The sequence below is a fragment of the Rhinolophus sinicus genome, chromosome 16, assembly GCF_057876585.1.
Source record: "Rhinolophus sinicus isolate RSI-liver-muscle chromosome 16, RSI-T2T, whole genome shotgun sequence".
NCBI classification, from domain to species: domain Eukaryota; kingdom Metazoa; phylum Chordata; class Mammalia; order Chiroptera; family Rhinolophidae; genus Rhinolophus; species Rhinolophus sinicus.
This window is the reverse complement of record NC_142516.1, coordinates 100,985,960-101,003,071: the sequence shown is the minus strand read 5'-3', so window position 1 is coordinate 101,003,071 and position 17,112 is coordinate 100,985,960. Positions and strand designations below refer to the sequence as shown.

The window sequence follows — 17,112 nt, the reverse complement described above, 5'->3', positions numbered from 1 at the left end:
GATTTCTATGAATGTATCTACATTCTTTTTGAAACTAACATGCTAAATATTTCTATACCAGTGGCATGCTCATGTTATTGCAGAATGCGGAATGCAAATCGTTTAGCAGAACAGATGGTGCATTCCTAATACTTTCAGTACATTTGCTTGTTCTGTACTGAGACAGAACATCAGTTTCAAATGAACCTAATTGGCCATTGCATTAGCACTAGTACCCAGATACTTGCTAAACAAGTAAATCCTGAGCTTTTTTTTATTGCAGTTAGACTCCTTCAGAGAATATACTCTTTTTGTCACTTTATTTCCAATCTTCCCATGTGGATTTCTTTTGTACTGTTACAAGAACCTCTTCCAAAAAGTGCAGGCATTTTTCATTCAACAACTTAAGAAAGAAAGCACAGAAGCTGCACATTGATGAAAGCTTTGAAAATTACAACCACACATGATATATTTTGAAATTAGATCACCAAAAACAGAAGAGGGAATAAGTACTAGCTGCGGGTGCAGTGAGTCAAACCTTAGAATCCTTAATTCCAGCCCTGAATTTATATATATGAGGACATATATATTATATATTATGTATTACATAATATATAATATGTATGTTAAACATCTCTCCTGATGTTCAGACTACAACATTAAATAAACACTTTCCTCTCTAACCTACTGTCTATGTTCGACATTCAACTTCAACTTCAACATTGTTGATGCCACCTTTATTTCATGTATGTTAATTATTGCTAAGGGTCAGACCTTAAGAAGTTTTATTTCCATGTCTAAACATCTTTTGTTTTTTGGTGAGGGGGGAGACAATTGTTTTAATTTTAAGCCTTTTTACATTGCTTAAGTTTTCCTTTTTAATTACATTTATTGGGATGACATTGGTTAGTAAAATTATATGTTTGAAGTGTACAATTCTGTAATATATCATCTATATATTGCATTGTGTGTTTACCACCCGGAGTCAGTTCTCCTTCCATCACCGTATATTTGACTCTCTTTACCCGCTTCTACTACCCTCTGCCCTTACCCTCTGGTAACCACTAAACAGAAATTTTTATTTCCATGCCTAAATATCATAATGTGGCAACTTGCCACAGAGAAAAGACCATGTTATCTTATTTATTCTGTAAAAAGGATAGAAACAGGCTTCCAATATATATATATATATATATATATATATATATATATATATATATATATATATATATCATGTTCTCAATTGAATCTCAAGAAAACCATTATTTTAATTATCTTTGATTTTGGTATTTTTTCCCATTCTCTGAATTGAAATGGAAAATTCTTGAATACTTTTGTCTAAGCCTTTAAAAACTAGTCATGACTTAAAACTTGGACATTGGAAAAACATATGTAAAAGTTTATTCCCTACCTAATTAGTTATCTACATTTTGAGACCTAAAATTAAGGTATTCTTTGAAATCTGTGCTTCTTTTCTTAAAAATACTATACTATGATCATTTTATTCCTTTTATATATTGATGAAGAGAATTAGGTGTCTTAAGAAGAAATTAAATCACCGACATTTTTGTTGAGAAAATGTTTCTTGATCCTTTGAAATACATTTCATTTTAAAATTCATGTACAGTTTTTAAAAATTAGATTCCCTAAATTTTATATAATCACTAGTGTATAGCTTCTATATCGAAATCATTCACATCTGCTGCTGTGCTTATATTCAGAGATTCCTATCTTTTATTTCAAGCTTCTTCATTCAATCCATTTGTTTTCCCAGTCTTTGTCAGTGGTATTCTATTGTATTAATCTTTCTTCAATTAAGAACACAGTGGAGCATCAACTTTATTTGGGTTCTTCCTATAAGGAGAACAAGGATGAAAAATGGAGTCATGTCACCTAAGCATTAACAACTCTTCAATCCAAAAATTCAGAAGTTCTGTTTCTGTATAACATAATGAAGGAAACAAATACTTACCTTGGCAGCCATTTACAATTGCTGAGCTCTAAGACTGCTACTGGCATTTGTTTCTCACTGTTAGTACTTTTGCAGATTAATTGATCAATTCTTGAATACTCACTAAGTAAATTAGACTCCAAGACACAATTTTGAGATGTTTCTTATTTTAAAAAGATACTTAGTAAAATTTTAGAATTAAGAATAAAGCAACTGAAACTCAATTCAACACATACTTACTGAGAACTGTGCTGATTTCTCTCCTAGATGCTATAAATAAATATGAAAAAGAAATTATAAAAATCCTGCCTTCATGGAGTTTAACTATAGAGAGGATATTTTTGAAATGTCAATTTAGATTCTTTTAAATAAATGTTGATTTGGATAATTTATTTACTCATTTCCTGTTTTTAAACTCCTTAAGTGTGCTTTCCTTTTGAAATTACTACATCTTAAAAACCTAGCCTTATGCTTTGATATTTAATATGTCTTAGCCCCATAGATCAAATATCACGGTGTGAAGTGTTTATTGTTTGAAAGAACTATACTTTTAGTTTCATTATTTTAAATTGTTCTAGACTATTTCGTTCTGGGTAATGGTGTACACTGACAAGCAAATAAACCCTCTCAAAGATAGCAAATACAGTTACATTCGACTGTTGAAGGGTGTTACAGTATGAGTTAAATGTACTGAACTTCATTTTTCTTCTCTGTGAAACAGTCTTGATTAACTAATGTAATAATCAGCTTTCTAACATTCAAAATGATTTTTGCTGGAAGTAAAATCATTTTGCAAATCAAATGCAACACTTGTTTAACTTTGCATTTGAAGGACTGTTTAACTATTAATTAGTAAAATTTTACATCGTTTGCATATAGAAGGTAAGTACTCAAATCCATTTTCTCATAAAACCTGAAATTCAGTATCTTACAGGTAGGCATAAAGTTGGGATTTTTTTATGTTCAATCTTATGCCCATTAGATAAAAAGTGTAAGATACTGAATGATTAAATTAAAATAAAATTTTAATAAGGAAGGAGTAATAGACAATCTCAGTATGGTAAGTAAGATTTATATCAGTTATCATTAGAGCAACTCAAATTTTACATATTATATGATTCACATAGTATACTTACACATAATATTTTGTGTGATCATACTTTACAACTAAGAATGAGTAGATGGACATATATATTAGTTTAAATGCTAATTTCAGATGAAAGTAATTTTAGCAGTACACCAATAGACTGAGGCATTTGTTCTCATAAATACTGCCAAATTTGAAAAAACTGGGAAATGTTTTAAATGGATTTCATGAAGCCGGAAGCCACTCTGATGTTGCAGTAACACCAAAAGTTGCAATAAATTTCCTCTTCTGGTACATTTAAAGGACTGCTTTAACATGACAATTTGTCTCCTAAAACAATGTCTCAGGACCCACAATAACAAAGGTGAAAATTGAAGGTGAACCTGAATTCAGGCTGATAAAAGAAGGTGAAACAGTAACTGAAGTGATCCATGGAGGTGTGTTAATGTGTTTCCTGGTGCCTAGTTGGCATTACTGTGATTATTTTAAAATACTGTTGGTTTAAATATACTGAACATGTGATGTTTTCTCTGGAATTTTGTTTTATATGAATTGTGAGACTACTTTTCTTAGTTATGGACCTGTAAAGGTAAATTATAGCTTACCTTTCAATGGATCTAGTTGGAATTAACTTACCCATTAAGTCATCCTTTCAATAAACTGTCATTACTTCTGCATATGCAATGATGACAATGAAATATAGTAACAATAATGTTAATACAAAAGAACATATTGGACTTAGAAGAAAAAAAAAGGCCATTGTATAAGACTAGTAAGCCACTGTTAGGACTTATCACAGGGTTCTCATTCTAATGATTCTGGATTCTCACTAAATACTCATTCCACAGTCAGGAAACAAACATGACACGGAGAGTTAGCCTGCCAGCTGCCTCTTAACCTCACCTAAGATTCAGGACATAACTAGTACCTTTTAGACCTCTGTTGATCTGAATTTATTTAAGATATGTCCCTAAAATGATTATGATTTCATTCCAAATGGCATTGTTTTGAAAAATATATTTAATCAAATGTCTAGTTTATGACGGTTTAGATACCATCAGGTGATAAATCAAATGCATTCTTCTTCCCCTACTTTCAGAGCCAATTATTAAAAAATACACCAAAATCATTGATGGAGTGCCTATGGAAATAACTGAAAAAGAGACAAGAGAAGAACGAATCATTACAGGTAATCTTTAATTCTATACATGGAACTATACTTGGATTATAGAGAGCAAGTTATAGTTAACCTAAAATATCTCTATAGAATCATTTGAGAAGCAGAGTAAGTCATTTTCATGGTGGTTACTGAAGTTATTTCATCACCTTTTTTTCATATATAATATTCTAAATACAATGTCCCATATAACACGGTCGTTAGTTTCCTTAAAATGCCATGTTATACAAATTCGTGTTATACAAAACAAACAACTAGTACAAAAAAGGGGGTTAGGTTCCAAAAATTAAAAAAATATATATTATGTTTTTATAATTAAGAGAATAATCTTTATTAAAGCAATTTTCACCAAAAGAATAACATATTAATATGTATAAAATAATATTTTCTTCATCATCACTACTAAGCACCATTAACCGAGGGCATTTTCTTTTTGATAAAATACATTCATCCTCTGAACTTAATACTCCGCGAACAAAATGGATTTAAAATTCTAATACATTTTAAAATTCTGCAGTCAAATCTGATACGACATTCATGCTTGAATGAAAAATTTCAATGAGATATCTTTTGCTCTTAAAAGCTTTTATTGTGTTCCGTGTTGTTCGGGGATTTCTCTAATTTTCAAACCGTGTTAGAGTGAAACCGTTTTCTTGGGTGCCCTGTTATACAAGGGTTTTCCCCAATTCTCAAACCGTGTTAGAGTGAAACCGTGCTATAGAAGTGCCATGTTATACAGGGGTTACCTGTATGTAATCTATGTTTTTCTCTGAACTAGAAAATTTTTTTTTTTTTTTTTTTTTTTTTTTTTTTTTATTAAATTTATTGAGGTGACAGTTGTTAGTAAAATTACATAGATTTCAGGTGTACAATTCTGTATTACATCATCTATAAATCCCGTTGTGTGTTCATCACCCAGAGTCAGTTCTCCTTCCATCACCATATATTCGATCCCCCTTGAACTAGAAAATTTTAGACAACTCTAAGTACTTTTATTATATGTATTCATAAATAATATATAATATACTATTATAACCTAGAATCAAAACCTTTCCCTCCTTTGATTTTCCATTAATCTTAAGGTTTACACATCTATGTACCAAAATATATGCAAGTTTGTATAAAACTATCAATCAATAATTTTAGTTAACCTCCGTATCAGTCTCCTACCAGTAAATTAGCCTAAAATTCTGAATACATCTGTTCTATAAACATTTGTTTAAATGAACAGTCAGCAGTTACGGCCTGTGCCACCTACATATGTAAATAAAGTTTTACTGGAACACAGAGTGTCCATTCATTTATTTAAAGTTTATGGTTGTTTTCACACTATAGTGATACCATTGAATGGTTGCAACACAGGCCATAATGCCCACAAAATCTGAAACGCTTACTGTCTGGCTCTTTCTAGAGGAAGTTTGCCTACCGGTATTAGACACTTTTTTTGTAATTGTCTTTATTTTAGGTCCTGAAATAAAATATACTAGGATTACTACTGGTGGTGGAGAAACAGAAGAAACTCTGAAGAAACTATTGCAAGAAGGTCAGCATTCTAAAAAAAAATAAGAACATGATTTTACTTAAGCTACTTGTATCAAAGTCTAAATAATCTTTGAGACCTCATATATGTTTTCTATTCTATATCATTTCTTTGTTTAAGTTCCATACCAACTTAAGGAAAAAGTCCAAAGATACACAATGAAACTTAAATGACAGTCATATTGATTGTTATGTTATATATTTGTTATATATTGTTCAACAGCTTTATAAGAAAATTGGTTTATCAAAAGACAGCACTGAAAACTGAGAAAGAACCAAATGTTGGTCTGGAATTCATTGTTGGGCAGATGCCGTTATATATCACATCAAGTGTCCTGTCTTTTTGTTACATAAACCTATTTCTGCTATAAACATATATCCTCTCAGAGGTCACCAAGGTCACCAAATTCATTGAAGGTGGTGATGGTCATTTATTTGAAGATGAAGATATTAAAAGACTGCTTCAGGGAGGTTAGTAAAAGGGAAATAACTAACCCGTTAACAGGTTCTGGTGACTGAGTTCAACTTTTTAAAGACTGAGCATTCAGGATTTTTTTTTTTTTTTTTTTTAAGATGGCATCATGTACTGTCTTAACACTATGATTTGTTCAATGGCAGTTTAATTCATATTTATAAAGAAATGTTACTAGTTTAAGCAGTCTTTAAAAAGTTCTATGGTACAAAGCTTGGGGAGCAATGAATATTTTTTTCTGCTTTGATACAGATAATTGTAAGGACATTTTAAGTATGTGAAAGGGGAAAACTTTTTAAATTGATAGTTGTTTAAACAAGCCCAAATTGACATACTTTTTATATTTAAAAAAAATGTATTCACTGCCCCCACAACAATAATAAAGGCATGTTTATGGATTTTTTAAGTGCATAGATCTAGAAAAAAAAGTGCATTTAGTAATTTTCTTTTCTAAAACTACATTCTTGGGAATGGGTATCTGTTTCTTCTAACAGTTTGAGTAATAATCTATATCTGGAGATGTAAATTATTTTGCACATGAAATAATCTTAATCTTTAAAGTATGGAATGTTCTCTGTCTATGGCATTAAAAGGACCTACTTTTAAAAGCAAAAGAGGAAAAAAAAGAATTCAAAATCTTACTGCAAACTCAAAACAGTAATTATTCAAAGAAATAGTAAATGTTATAAATATAATTTGGATAATTTTCATTTGAATAAATGAATTTCTAGCCCATTTTATTAACAAAATCATTTAGATGACATTGTTTTAGAGAAACAAGTATTTAAATTATATAGAAAAATCAAATATGCTCCTTGAAATATGCTGTGAATTGGGAAACACACCTGCAGTTTGATACTTATCCAAAGTATGGTCTAGAAGGCTTTTCTGCTTAAAATTTTAAAAATTGTATCACTATGTCCAAAAAAATGTAAATTATCTGGGGACCATTTGCATATTCAGCAATTATTGTTTCTTTAGTCCTTAGTTTTATATAAATAAAATCTCGTATATAGTGTTAAAACTGTTCAGCAATAGTAAAAATAAATAATTTTAATTCAACCCATGATTGAATTTTCCCCCAATAGAAAGATATGTATCTGAAAATTACAGGATTTCCTTTCAGGCAGGGAGTATATGACACACCCAAAGCATAATGGAACAAAAATTTTCTGTCAGATATAATACAGAATTCACTCATCTACCTCTAAATGCTTAACAATCTGCTAGGTAAACATACGAATTTGAGGGAAGAAGCAAAGACTTTATGAAGAGTAAATTGAATTCTTTTTTTTTCAGTCCTTGCCATAGTAAGCAGCTTTGTAGAATGGCAGTGCTTTTTAGAGAATGAATCGATTACTAGCTGTACCTGTTTACATTGCTTTAATTTATTTAAGCTTAAACTTCAGGTAAGTATGTTTCCTTCCCTATAATGAGCCCCCGTTAACAAGTCCATTATAAACAATAAACTAAGAACAAAAGAATAGCTTCAGCCAAGAAAAAAGATATACTTACTACAAGTTAAGAATATGATACTCGATTTTTAGTTAATGAACTGTTCCTTTAACTCCTGATTTTGTTCATTGAAGAGGTTGGTTCCTGTAGTTGCTAACATACGGTTTCTCTGCATATCTATAAAGCATCAGTTTCCACAATGTACACCATAAATTTTTACCAAAATATTTCCAAGGTTTTTCTTGTTAGCAGTATATTCAGTATAGCTACTAATGTCTGGACATTGATTGGACATGTTACTTTTCTTTCTTCCATCCCTGTAAAGTCATTAGGTCAACCCTGAGTTACAAGTATGCTCTTGCCTAGATCCTAAGAGACACAGATTTACAAAGAAGCTGGTGTGAATAAAGATTATGTCATGTGACACTGGCTTTTTTCGAGATAGATCATTGATCTATATCCAAACTATGGTCTTCATCTCTAAGTTTAGAGTTTTCTATCTAAACTGTTCATGTTGTGGTACATATAGTAAACTTTGATGAACTGAGTGTATTCCTCAATCATTTAAGTCGTGACTTTTAATATGGCTAACTGGTCCTTTCAGTACTAATATTGTGATTTGTCCCTGAAACACTTCAGAGCCCTTAACTGAAAAAATGTTCTCACAAAATGCATAAAGATTTTCATTCTTAGGTAGAACTGCCTTTACTGAAACTGCTAAAGTAATTAAGGGAGAATATTAGGCTATGGAGAAAGGAACCAAAAAGAGTCATTTTGGAAGGTTTTGACAAATCTGCAAATATAACATGTAAAGATTTATGGCTTCTGTAGTGAATAGGGGATCAGGTTGTAGATCTGACTCCCAATCTGGGCTCCAACTCAAACCAACTTAAGTAAGTTGATTCTTTCCTGCGTTGGTCCTTCTTCTGAAAAGTGGGATAGTAATGTTATCTAAATCTGAGTTAATATATGAAAAGTGCTTGAAATAATGTTCAGCATATATAAATTCTCAGTAATGTTAGATATTATCAGAATTATGTTCAATTAACATTAATCTGATCAATACAGTCATATTTTACACAGTATTTAAAATTTCCAAAATGATAGCCACATAAAAATGCAAAAACGTTGCAAATAATTGAGCTGAAGCACTTCGCATGTTTCACAAAACATGCTCTTCTAAACATGACCTGATACAACGCTCTTCATTTTGAGGTAGCAGGGAGCCAGTGGGAAGAAATCTGATTTTGTGCATGTTATTCACGTTTTCTTCTAAAGATGTTTGTTTGTCACAATGAACATATATTTTGATATTATCACAGTAAAATAGTAATAAATTAATGAATTAGTTAACTGGGTGCTCATCAATTGGATGCTGTCAAGTGTATGAAAGAAAATCTAAGTGTAAGTGCTTGATTTGAAAAGTAATGCTGTGAATACTTCTATGATCTTGTTTTAAATTGTACAATAACAGTAATTTGGAATTTAATAAGTCTATTATAAACAGTTATCTTATTCACTAATTAAAGATTGGATCCATCTTTTCTTGACAATATTTTATAAGCCATAACTTGTTACCAAATAAATCTGAGGTTAAAGAACGTATATAACTTGGAGCATATTCCAAAATTCAGACTTTCCTATATCATATAAACTTTCCCCCATTATCCAATCTAATGAAGTTTTCAGTTCTGTATTATATTACAGCATTAATATGGTTATTCATCTTATAGTCTGGGAGAGAAAAGGACATGTTTCATATGTGTTACATAGACAGAAAGAGAATTCTTCAAAAAAATTTGTAAATGTTTTCTTTTTATTCGGTGTCGTATAGCCAAAATTACTGTTGGTGACTATTGCATACCTTACATTTTGTGGAATTTCAGAGAATTAAGAAATATACATAATAGAAAAAAAAATTTGACTTAATTGTTTAATGTGGATGATATATAAAAAGCAACAAGTCAAAATTTGGAGAAAAAATAAAGGTAAACAGAAAAAATGAAATTGCTAGAAGAACATCTTTGATCTCAAATGCCCAACAACAGAGTGAAACTGTGACTCTCGGCCTACCAGCTGAGTATTATTGATGAATTAAAAGAAAAACAAAGGAATTGAGAAATATTTTGCAACTGTCACAACCAAAAACTGCATTGTGATAGACTCGTGAGATTATTAACTAAGAAAGCTTTTATCACTTTTAACTAATTAATCTTTTTTGAGAGGTCGTGTTGGATTGGAATTAAATTTGGGGATATGTTGTTGCACATTTCCTGAATTGCTTATTATTATATAACCATAACCTTACAAGGTTTTGCATCTTTGTATTAGAAATTCTGGCTAACTTTGGGATCCATTGAAAAAAACTCTTATTACTGAATTCATTACATTTCAAATCTGTTTCTAGACTTATTAGGACAATGCTATTTTGTTGTCTTCATGTACTACAAAGTAATCATGAATTAATTTACAATGAGAATTTATAGAGGCAGAAGTCTGGCACGTCACAAATAAGAATTAGTGGATATCTTTCGGAAGATACTTCTGCTAAACTTTACATCCCTTCATCATAAAATCATGCTTTTTACAAAAAAGATGAAAAAGTCATGTAAGTTATTTACTCCATGCAAAAGTTTCACATTATATGGGGCTCCAAATGCCATAATGAAATAATATGTTTGCAACAGTAAACATTTTCATGCTGTATGGAAAATAACAAGTGTGATTTGTTGTCAATGCAAAAGTCTCATGTTTGTGAAATTCACTACTCCAGAAGAAAAGCCATACGTTTAAGTGATGTTTATTTAAAACTTTATACTTTTCCACTTAACTATGATCTCCTGTCTGATGTTAGCCATAATTTCAAAGTTTTTTCTAACTACAACTATTTAATTTTAGACACACCTGTGAGGAAGATGCAAGCCAACAAAAGAGTTCAAGGTAAATGTACTGACTATAGTACATTATTTTATGTTAAGAAAAACCAAAGAAAAGGAGAGTGCTTTCATATATTTTATTGGACTTTGTTCAGTCTGTCAGGGAGAAAAGGTAGCCAGTGTCGGGGGCAAAGTATTTTAATGACAAAAATCAGAAAATAACTTGTTCATGTTCTGCACTATCGTTAAAATCTAAGAATAACAAGTGTTAAAGGAAAGACAATTATGCTCATGTAAACTGCTAGATATATTGAACGCTTGAGGAAGACTCAAATAGAGTTAATCTGAAAAGAGATCCTTGAATATCAGAGCCAAGAAAAAATAGGTTCAGGAGGACCTGAACTCTGTTAAATGTTATTAATTGAAATAATAACTGTATGTTACAGTTTGAGGCATAAAATACAGAAAATTGTTAATATAATATGTATAACATTTTGATATAATTTGTAGATTATAATCATGTATATATCACTCATGCACTACAATATTTTTCATTACTCTTCTTACGTGCATTTTCTAATCTTCCACTTAAGTTACCCTACATTCTCACATTCAAAAAGCAAAGATTCCCCTTGTGGAACTTAGAATAAATTACAAGTTTGGAATTTCTAAAGTAATTACATAGTAACAGTCAAAAGAATTTGCACGGCTTATAAATACATTATGAGTATATCTGATTTTAAGTTAATCCACTGTAGATATTTAAAATTAAGTAATCAATTGTACCCGTAATTTCTAATTGAGGGATTTATGAGTAATTTCTTCTAAACATTCAAATTCATACAAATTTTCTGAAGAACTGAGATCATCATTTTTAATTATTATTTTCATATACCTTTAAACAGAGGATAACCTTGATTTCATCATCATAAATGAAGTATTTTATTACTAAGACATAATCTAAAGTTTATTACAATAAGGAATGATGGTCTTTTATAGATATATGTATGCATAGAATATCATATTTTTAAACTGTAAAGTTTCATCACATTTACAATCTATATGTTCTCCCTTCTTCCTAATCAGGATCTAGAAGACGATCAAGAGAAGGTCGTTCTCAGTAAAAATCCAGATGAGACAACAAAGTTCATACAACCCTAAATTGATAACCTGATCTTAAAGGAAAATTATAAGAGCCACTTTGACTTCAGGAAATGAACTGTCAGTGCAAAAAAGCAATCATTGAACAATTCAGAATACATTTTTTCCCCCCTGGATGAGGAACATGAGGGAAATTGTGGAGTTAGCCTCCTGTGGGATGGGAACTGAGGGAATTAGAATACCTTACAGGCTTTTACATCTTTTCATTAGAAGTTCTGGCTAACTTTGGGATCATCAAAGACAATCCTTATCACAGGATTCATTACAATTCAAATCTCAGAGTGGTGAGCGGTTATCCCACTGAGAAGATTGAGCCTTGAATGTTTTTGTAGAGGATAGATAAAACGCGTGCAACCAGTTACCTCCCCATGGGAAGCTAAGTTATAAAAAAGAGTGATCAGTATTCAAAAAGCAAACAAAACTCTTACATCAAACTGTTTTGCACATTTCTAATGCGATGTGGATCTACCGGTAAATTATGTTACTTCTACAACTAATTTTGTACTCTTGAAATGTTTGTCATATGCTTCTTGCAATACATATGTTTATCTCAAACATTTTAATAAAATCGTTTTTCAGGTATAAAGAGAATTACTTCAAATTGGGTAATTCAGAAAACTCAAGGTTTAAATTAATAAATTTGGACTTGGGAACGGGACTTTATACTCCTTTTTAATAACAAATACTCATTAAAGGAAATTGAATGAATTTAGTGTTTCTTGCATTTTTAAACTATTATGATAATAAAGAATCATTATACAATAAAGGAATAATTAAACACGACCTGAGTATCTAATATAACCCCAGAACTATACTATGTTGTGAGGATTCAAAAGATTATTAGACCTTTACTGTTCTCAAAGGGTAAAGAGACAAACCATCAATAATTTACAATGCACCATGTCCTTTAATCAGCACTACACAAACACAAGTACGTCAATTACTTTTCCTAGGGTTGGGCTAGTCATAGGAGGAGTCAGAGAGATGCTCTAAATTAAGACTGAAGTAACACTAGAGTCCATTGCAGGACAAAAGAGGGGAAGAAAACTACTTGTTTGCTGACAATGATAAAAGTATCAGTTTGATCTACTCAGGTCTCAACAAGTGTCGTGCTTGCTTGGACTAATTGATAAAAGAGCATTTAAGGAATAGAATTCACAGTGACAAAAACTGAGTGGTGATTATGTAATAAAATGATGCCATGCATTGGAAGTCAATGACTAGGAGGCTATAAAACTGAGGAAGATACCAGTCGTGACAATAGCTGTCCACCTTGGATCAGAGGCTCAGTTCTAAGGTATCACTAAAGAACCTGGAAAGGTGTTTGGGTAGCTTACAGGCTTTTACATCTTTTCATTAAAAAGTATTGGTTCTTCGTTTGAGGGAGGCTTGGGATAAGGAAGTGAGATACAAAATTTTTATAGTACCAGATAGTCTTGGTTTTACAGAATGCTTTCTAGTCTGGGACTAGTGGTGAGATTAATGTCTAGCATATACAACCCCTGCCAGGAAACAAAATGTCCTACAACTCGGTACTCATGAGAGAATGTTGGGACTTCAGTCTGAACTGGATGGGGTGTGACCGTGATCTTCCCAAAATGACTCAGAGGAGGCGGACATAAGGTGGGGATTGTAGAAAACACTAAACTATCAACACAGATGGCTATTCCAAACACACAGCATGTTTGTCATGATCTGCTAGAACAGGGGTGTCCAAACTGCGGCCCGCAATCCATTTTTTATTGGTTCGCAGCAAAGTCCAAAAATATATTTAGTTTACTTAAATAAACCAGGTGAGGCAATATGTACTTCACCTCGAATGAGTGGCCCGGCTTTTTGTGTATTTTACCGCATATGGCCCTTGGTGAAAAACGTTGAAAAAAGTTTGGACACCCCTGTGCTAGAAGATCACAAGTTAATTGCATAGAACAAACAGTAAATATATTCATTCATTCACCTCCTTCAGGATTTTCATTGATGATGATAAGCCAGGTGTTCCAGTGTTAAACTTTGAACACAATAATCCAGGACAACAGGAATGAGGTTGAAAGGTTGAAGTATTTTTAAAGACTTCTAACTTAAAGGCTTCTTTTTTTTTTTTTCCCTAGAAGAATAAAGAAATCAGTATTGGCCCATACACATAAAATCTAGTATGTCTCTCTCTGGTAAAGGACACAGTCTTTTAAATGGCACATGTAAATACATTTAAAGATAAAACTTCAAGAGGAATTATTAATAAAATAGAAAAAATTACACAATAATACAAAAAATAATATTAAGATACATGAAAATAAAGAATAATTTAAAACCCTAAACATTTAAAATAGATAGATAGGTAGACAGATGATGATCGATAGATAGATGATATAGATAGATACCAGTCCTACTCACTTTGTTCAAATTGAAGAGGCGGAGTAGTGTGTACTTTTAGACACAATATTTAATCTTTTAAAAATCCTGAAAAGTTTTAGTATCTCTAGTTTTATATGAAAAAAGTTAGGCTTAATGAGTTTACGTAACTTTTCTTTCTTGTTTTGCTCTGTACACTTAAATCAGGCCACCAACTTGCCACATGTCCATTACCCAAGTGCAAACTAGGACAAAGCAAACGCATTTTGTTTTCATCTTTGTGCTGACTCTATACTACCTGATTTCATCTTTTTTTCTAGCCATTTTCTGCACAAGTAGCATTTAGCAGGTTCGAGCACACTGAACTTAAGACTATTTTAAAATAAGCCCCTTTAGTTTATCCTGATGCACGAGGCCCACGGCCTTAACTTTGAGAAATATTGTTTTAGAAATTTCTGCTGATACCACAAGTCTCCAAGCAATCACTGGTACACTTTCTATCACTATAGAAAACAGCATTTTCTAGACTTTTATATAAATTGAATCACTCAGTATGTATGGCTTCTTTGTCTGGCTTTCCTGGCTTTGGGATTAATATGTAGATATGGAATGGCAGGACCATACAAAAGGTGTATGATTAACATTTTTGGAAAAGGCGAAATCATACTCCAAGGAGCTTCATTTTGCATTTCCCACAGAAGTATATGAGAGTTCCAGTTTCTCTTGCCAACACTTGACATGGTCAATCTTTTTAATTTTAGCTACTCTAATAGGTGTGTAGTAGTATCTCATTGTGACATTTAAGTTGCATTCCCCTAATGTATGTTTTCTATATGCTTATTTGACATTTGTGTGTCTTCTATGGTGAAGTAAGTTTCTTTTCAAATCTTTTGCCAAATTTTAATTGGGTTGGTTTTAAAAAATATTATTGTTTTGAGATTCCTTATATATTATGGATACAAGTCCTTTATCAGCTATATAAGGTGCAAATATGTTCTCCCAATATGTGACTTTTCATTCTCTTAGCAGTGTTTTTGAAGATATCAAAGTCACATTTAACTTTTTTTCCTTTTATGAATTGTACTTTTGGTGCAATATCTAAGAAATGCTTTATTAACTGAAGGTCACAAAAATGTTCTGATGTTTTCTTTTAGAAGTTTTATTTAAGTTTTACATTGAGGTGTATGATTTATTTTGAATTAATTTTTATTTATGATACAGGTATGAACTGAAGTTCTTTTTTTCCCTATAAAAAGCCAATTATTCCAGCACCATTTTCTGAAAAGATTGTTCTTTGTCTACTGATTTGCCTTTACACCTTTGTCAAAATTCCATATATTTGTGATTCTATTTCTGTTCGTTTTTTTTTTTTTATTCTTTTTATTCTGTTCCATTATTCTATTTGTCTCTCTTAATTGAAATGCCACACTTACTGGATTAGTGTAGGTTTAAAATAAGTCATGAAATCAGGTACAATTAGTCCAAATTTGCTCTTTTTTTCAGTTTTTTGTTTGTTTGTTGTTGTTGCTATTTTAAGTCATTTGCATTTCCATATAAATTTTGAAATCAACTTAGCAATTTCTACAAAAAAAATAAGACATATGTTGGACTTTTAATTGAGGTTGTGTTGAATCTATGGATGAATTTGGGGATAATTAAAATCTTCACCAAATTTAGACTCCAAATCATGAACATAGTAAATTTCTCAGATTATATAGGCCTTCCTTAATTACCTTTCCAATATTTTATCATTTTAAGTGTACAGATCTTGCACATCTTTTGTAGATTCTCCTTAAATACTTAATATTGTTAATGGTCTTATAAATAGCATTGCTTTTATTTCAATTGCTTATTGTTCATTTTCTGTGTATTGATCTTGTATTCTGAAACCTTGTTAAGCTCACTTATTAGTGCTTTAATAGTTCTAATAGTAACTTTGTGATAGTTCCACTAGTAACTTTTTCATAAATCGCATCATATTTTCTACATTGACCACCATATTGTCTGCAAATAAAGACAATTTTACTTCTTCCTTTGCAATCTCAATGCCTTTCATATTTTCTTGCTTTGTTTTATTGGTTGATGTTGAATGGTTGTATAATGCTGAATAGAAGTGGCAAGAGCAGCCATTCTTTTTTGTCATGATCTTAGAGGGAAAACATTCAGTAAGTCATTTAGCCTTAAGTATGATGTTTAATTTGATGTTAGCAATTACGGAATTTTTCATGATCCACTTTCGGGTTTAAGAAAGTATCTTCTATTCAAAGTTTCCTGAGAATTTTTAATCATGAATAAAAGTTGGTTTTCACAAAACCTTTTTTCTGCATCTATTAAATAATAATGTGGGTTTTCTTTTTCAGTTTTTTTTTTTTGTTTTTTTTTTTTTTGCTTTTCCAAAATTATATTACTTTTTTTTCAACCTTTTTCTTTTCTTTTACTTTTTTTTTAAATTTATTGGGGTGACAATCGTTAGTAAAATTACATAGATTTCAGGTGTACAAGTCTGTATTACATCATCTATAAATCCCATTGTGTGTTCACCACCCAGAGTCAGTTCTCCTTTCATCACCATATATTTGATCCCCCTTACCCTCATCTCCCACCCCCCACCCCCCACCCCCTTACCTTCTGGTAACCACTAAACTATTGTCTGTGTCTATGAATTTTTGTTTCTCATTTGTCTTGTTCTTTTGTTGTTTTTGGTTTATATACCACATGTCAGCGAAATCATATGGTTCTCTGCTTTTTCTGTCTGACTTATTTCGCTTAGCATAATACTCTCAAGATCCATCCATATTGTCACAAATGTTCCTATATCATCTTTTCTTACCGCCGAATAGTATTCCATTGTATATATATATATACCACAACTTCTTTATCCATTCACCTATTGAAGGACATTTTGGTTCTTTCCATGTCTTAGCCACCGTAAACAAAGCTGCAATGAACACTGGAGCACACGTGTCTTTACGTATAAATGTTTTCAGATTTTTTGGGTAGATACCAAGGAGAGGGATTGCTGGGTCATATGGTAATTCTATTCGTAATTTTTTGAGAAACCTCCAT

General features: G+C 31.4%; 1 protein-coding gene across 7 annotated transcripts in view; it reads left to right on the top strand.

Annotated features, from left to right (window-relative positions):
• Positions 1-12,405, top strand: part of POSTN (periostin) — a 35,029-nt gene extending 22,624 nt beyond the window's left edge. For 2 of the 7 annotated variants that reach the window (XM_019736593.3, XM_019736591.3), the window contains 5 exons: positions 4,117-4,206; positions 5,660-5,737; positions 6,121-6,204; positions 10,559-10,600; positions 11,623-11,794. In XM_019736593.3, coding sequence (XP_019592152.1) covers positions 4,117-4,206; positions 5,660-5,737; positions 6,121-6,204; positions 10,559-10,600; positions 11,623-11,660 — 332 coding nt within the window. In that variant the 3' untranslated portion in view covers positions 11,661-11,794. Of the gene's footprint in view, positions 1-3,364; positions 3,455-4,116; positions 4,207-5,659; positions 5,738-6,120; positions 6,205-10,558; positions 10,601-11,622 lie in introns of all 7 variants that reach the window. The other 5 variants (XM_019736592.3, XM_019736590.3, XM_019736589.3 and 2 more) reach the window with 4 other exon arrangements.
• Positions 12,406-17,112: the final 4,707 nt, after the last annotated feature.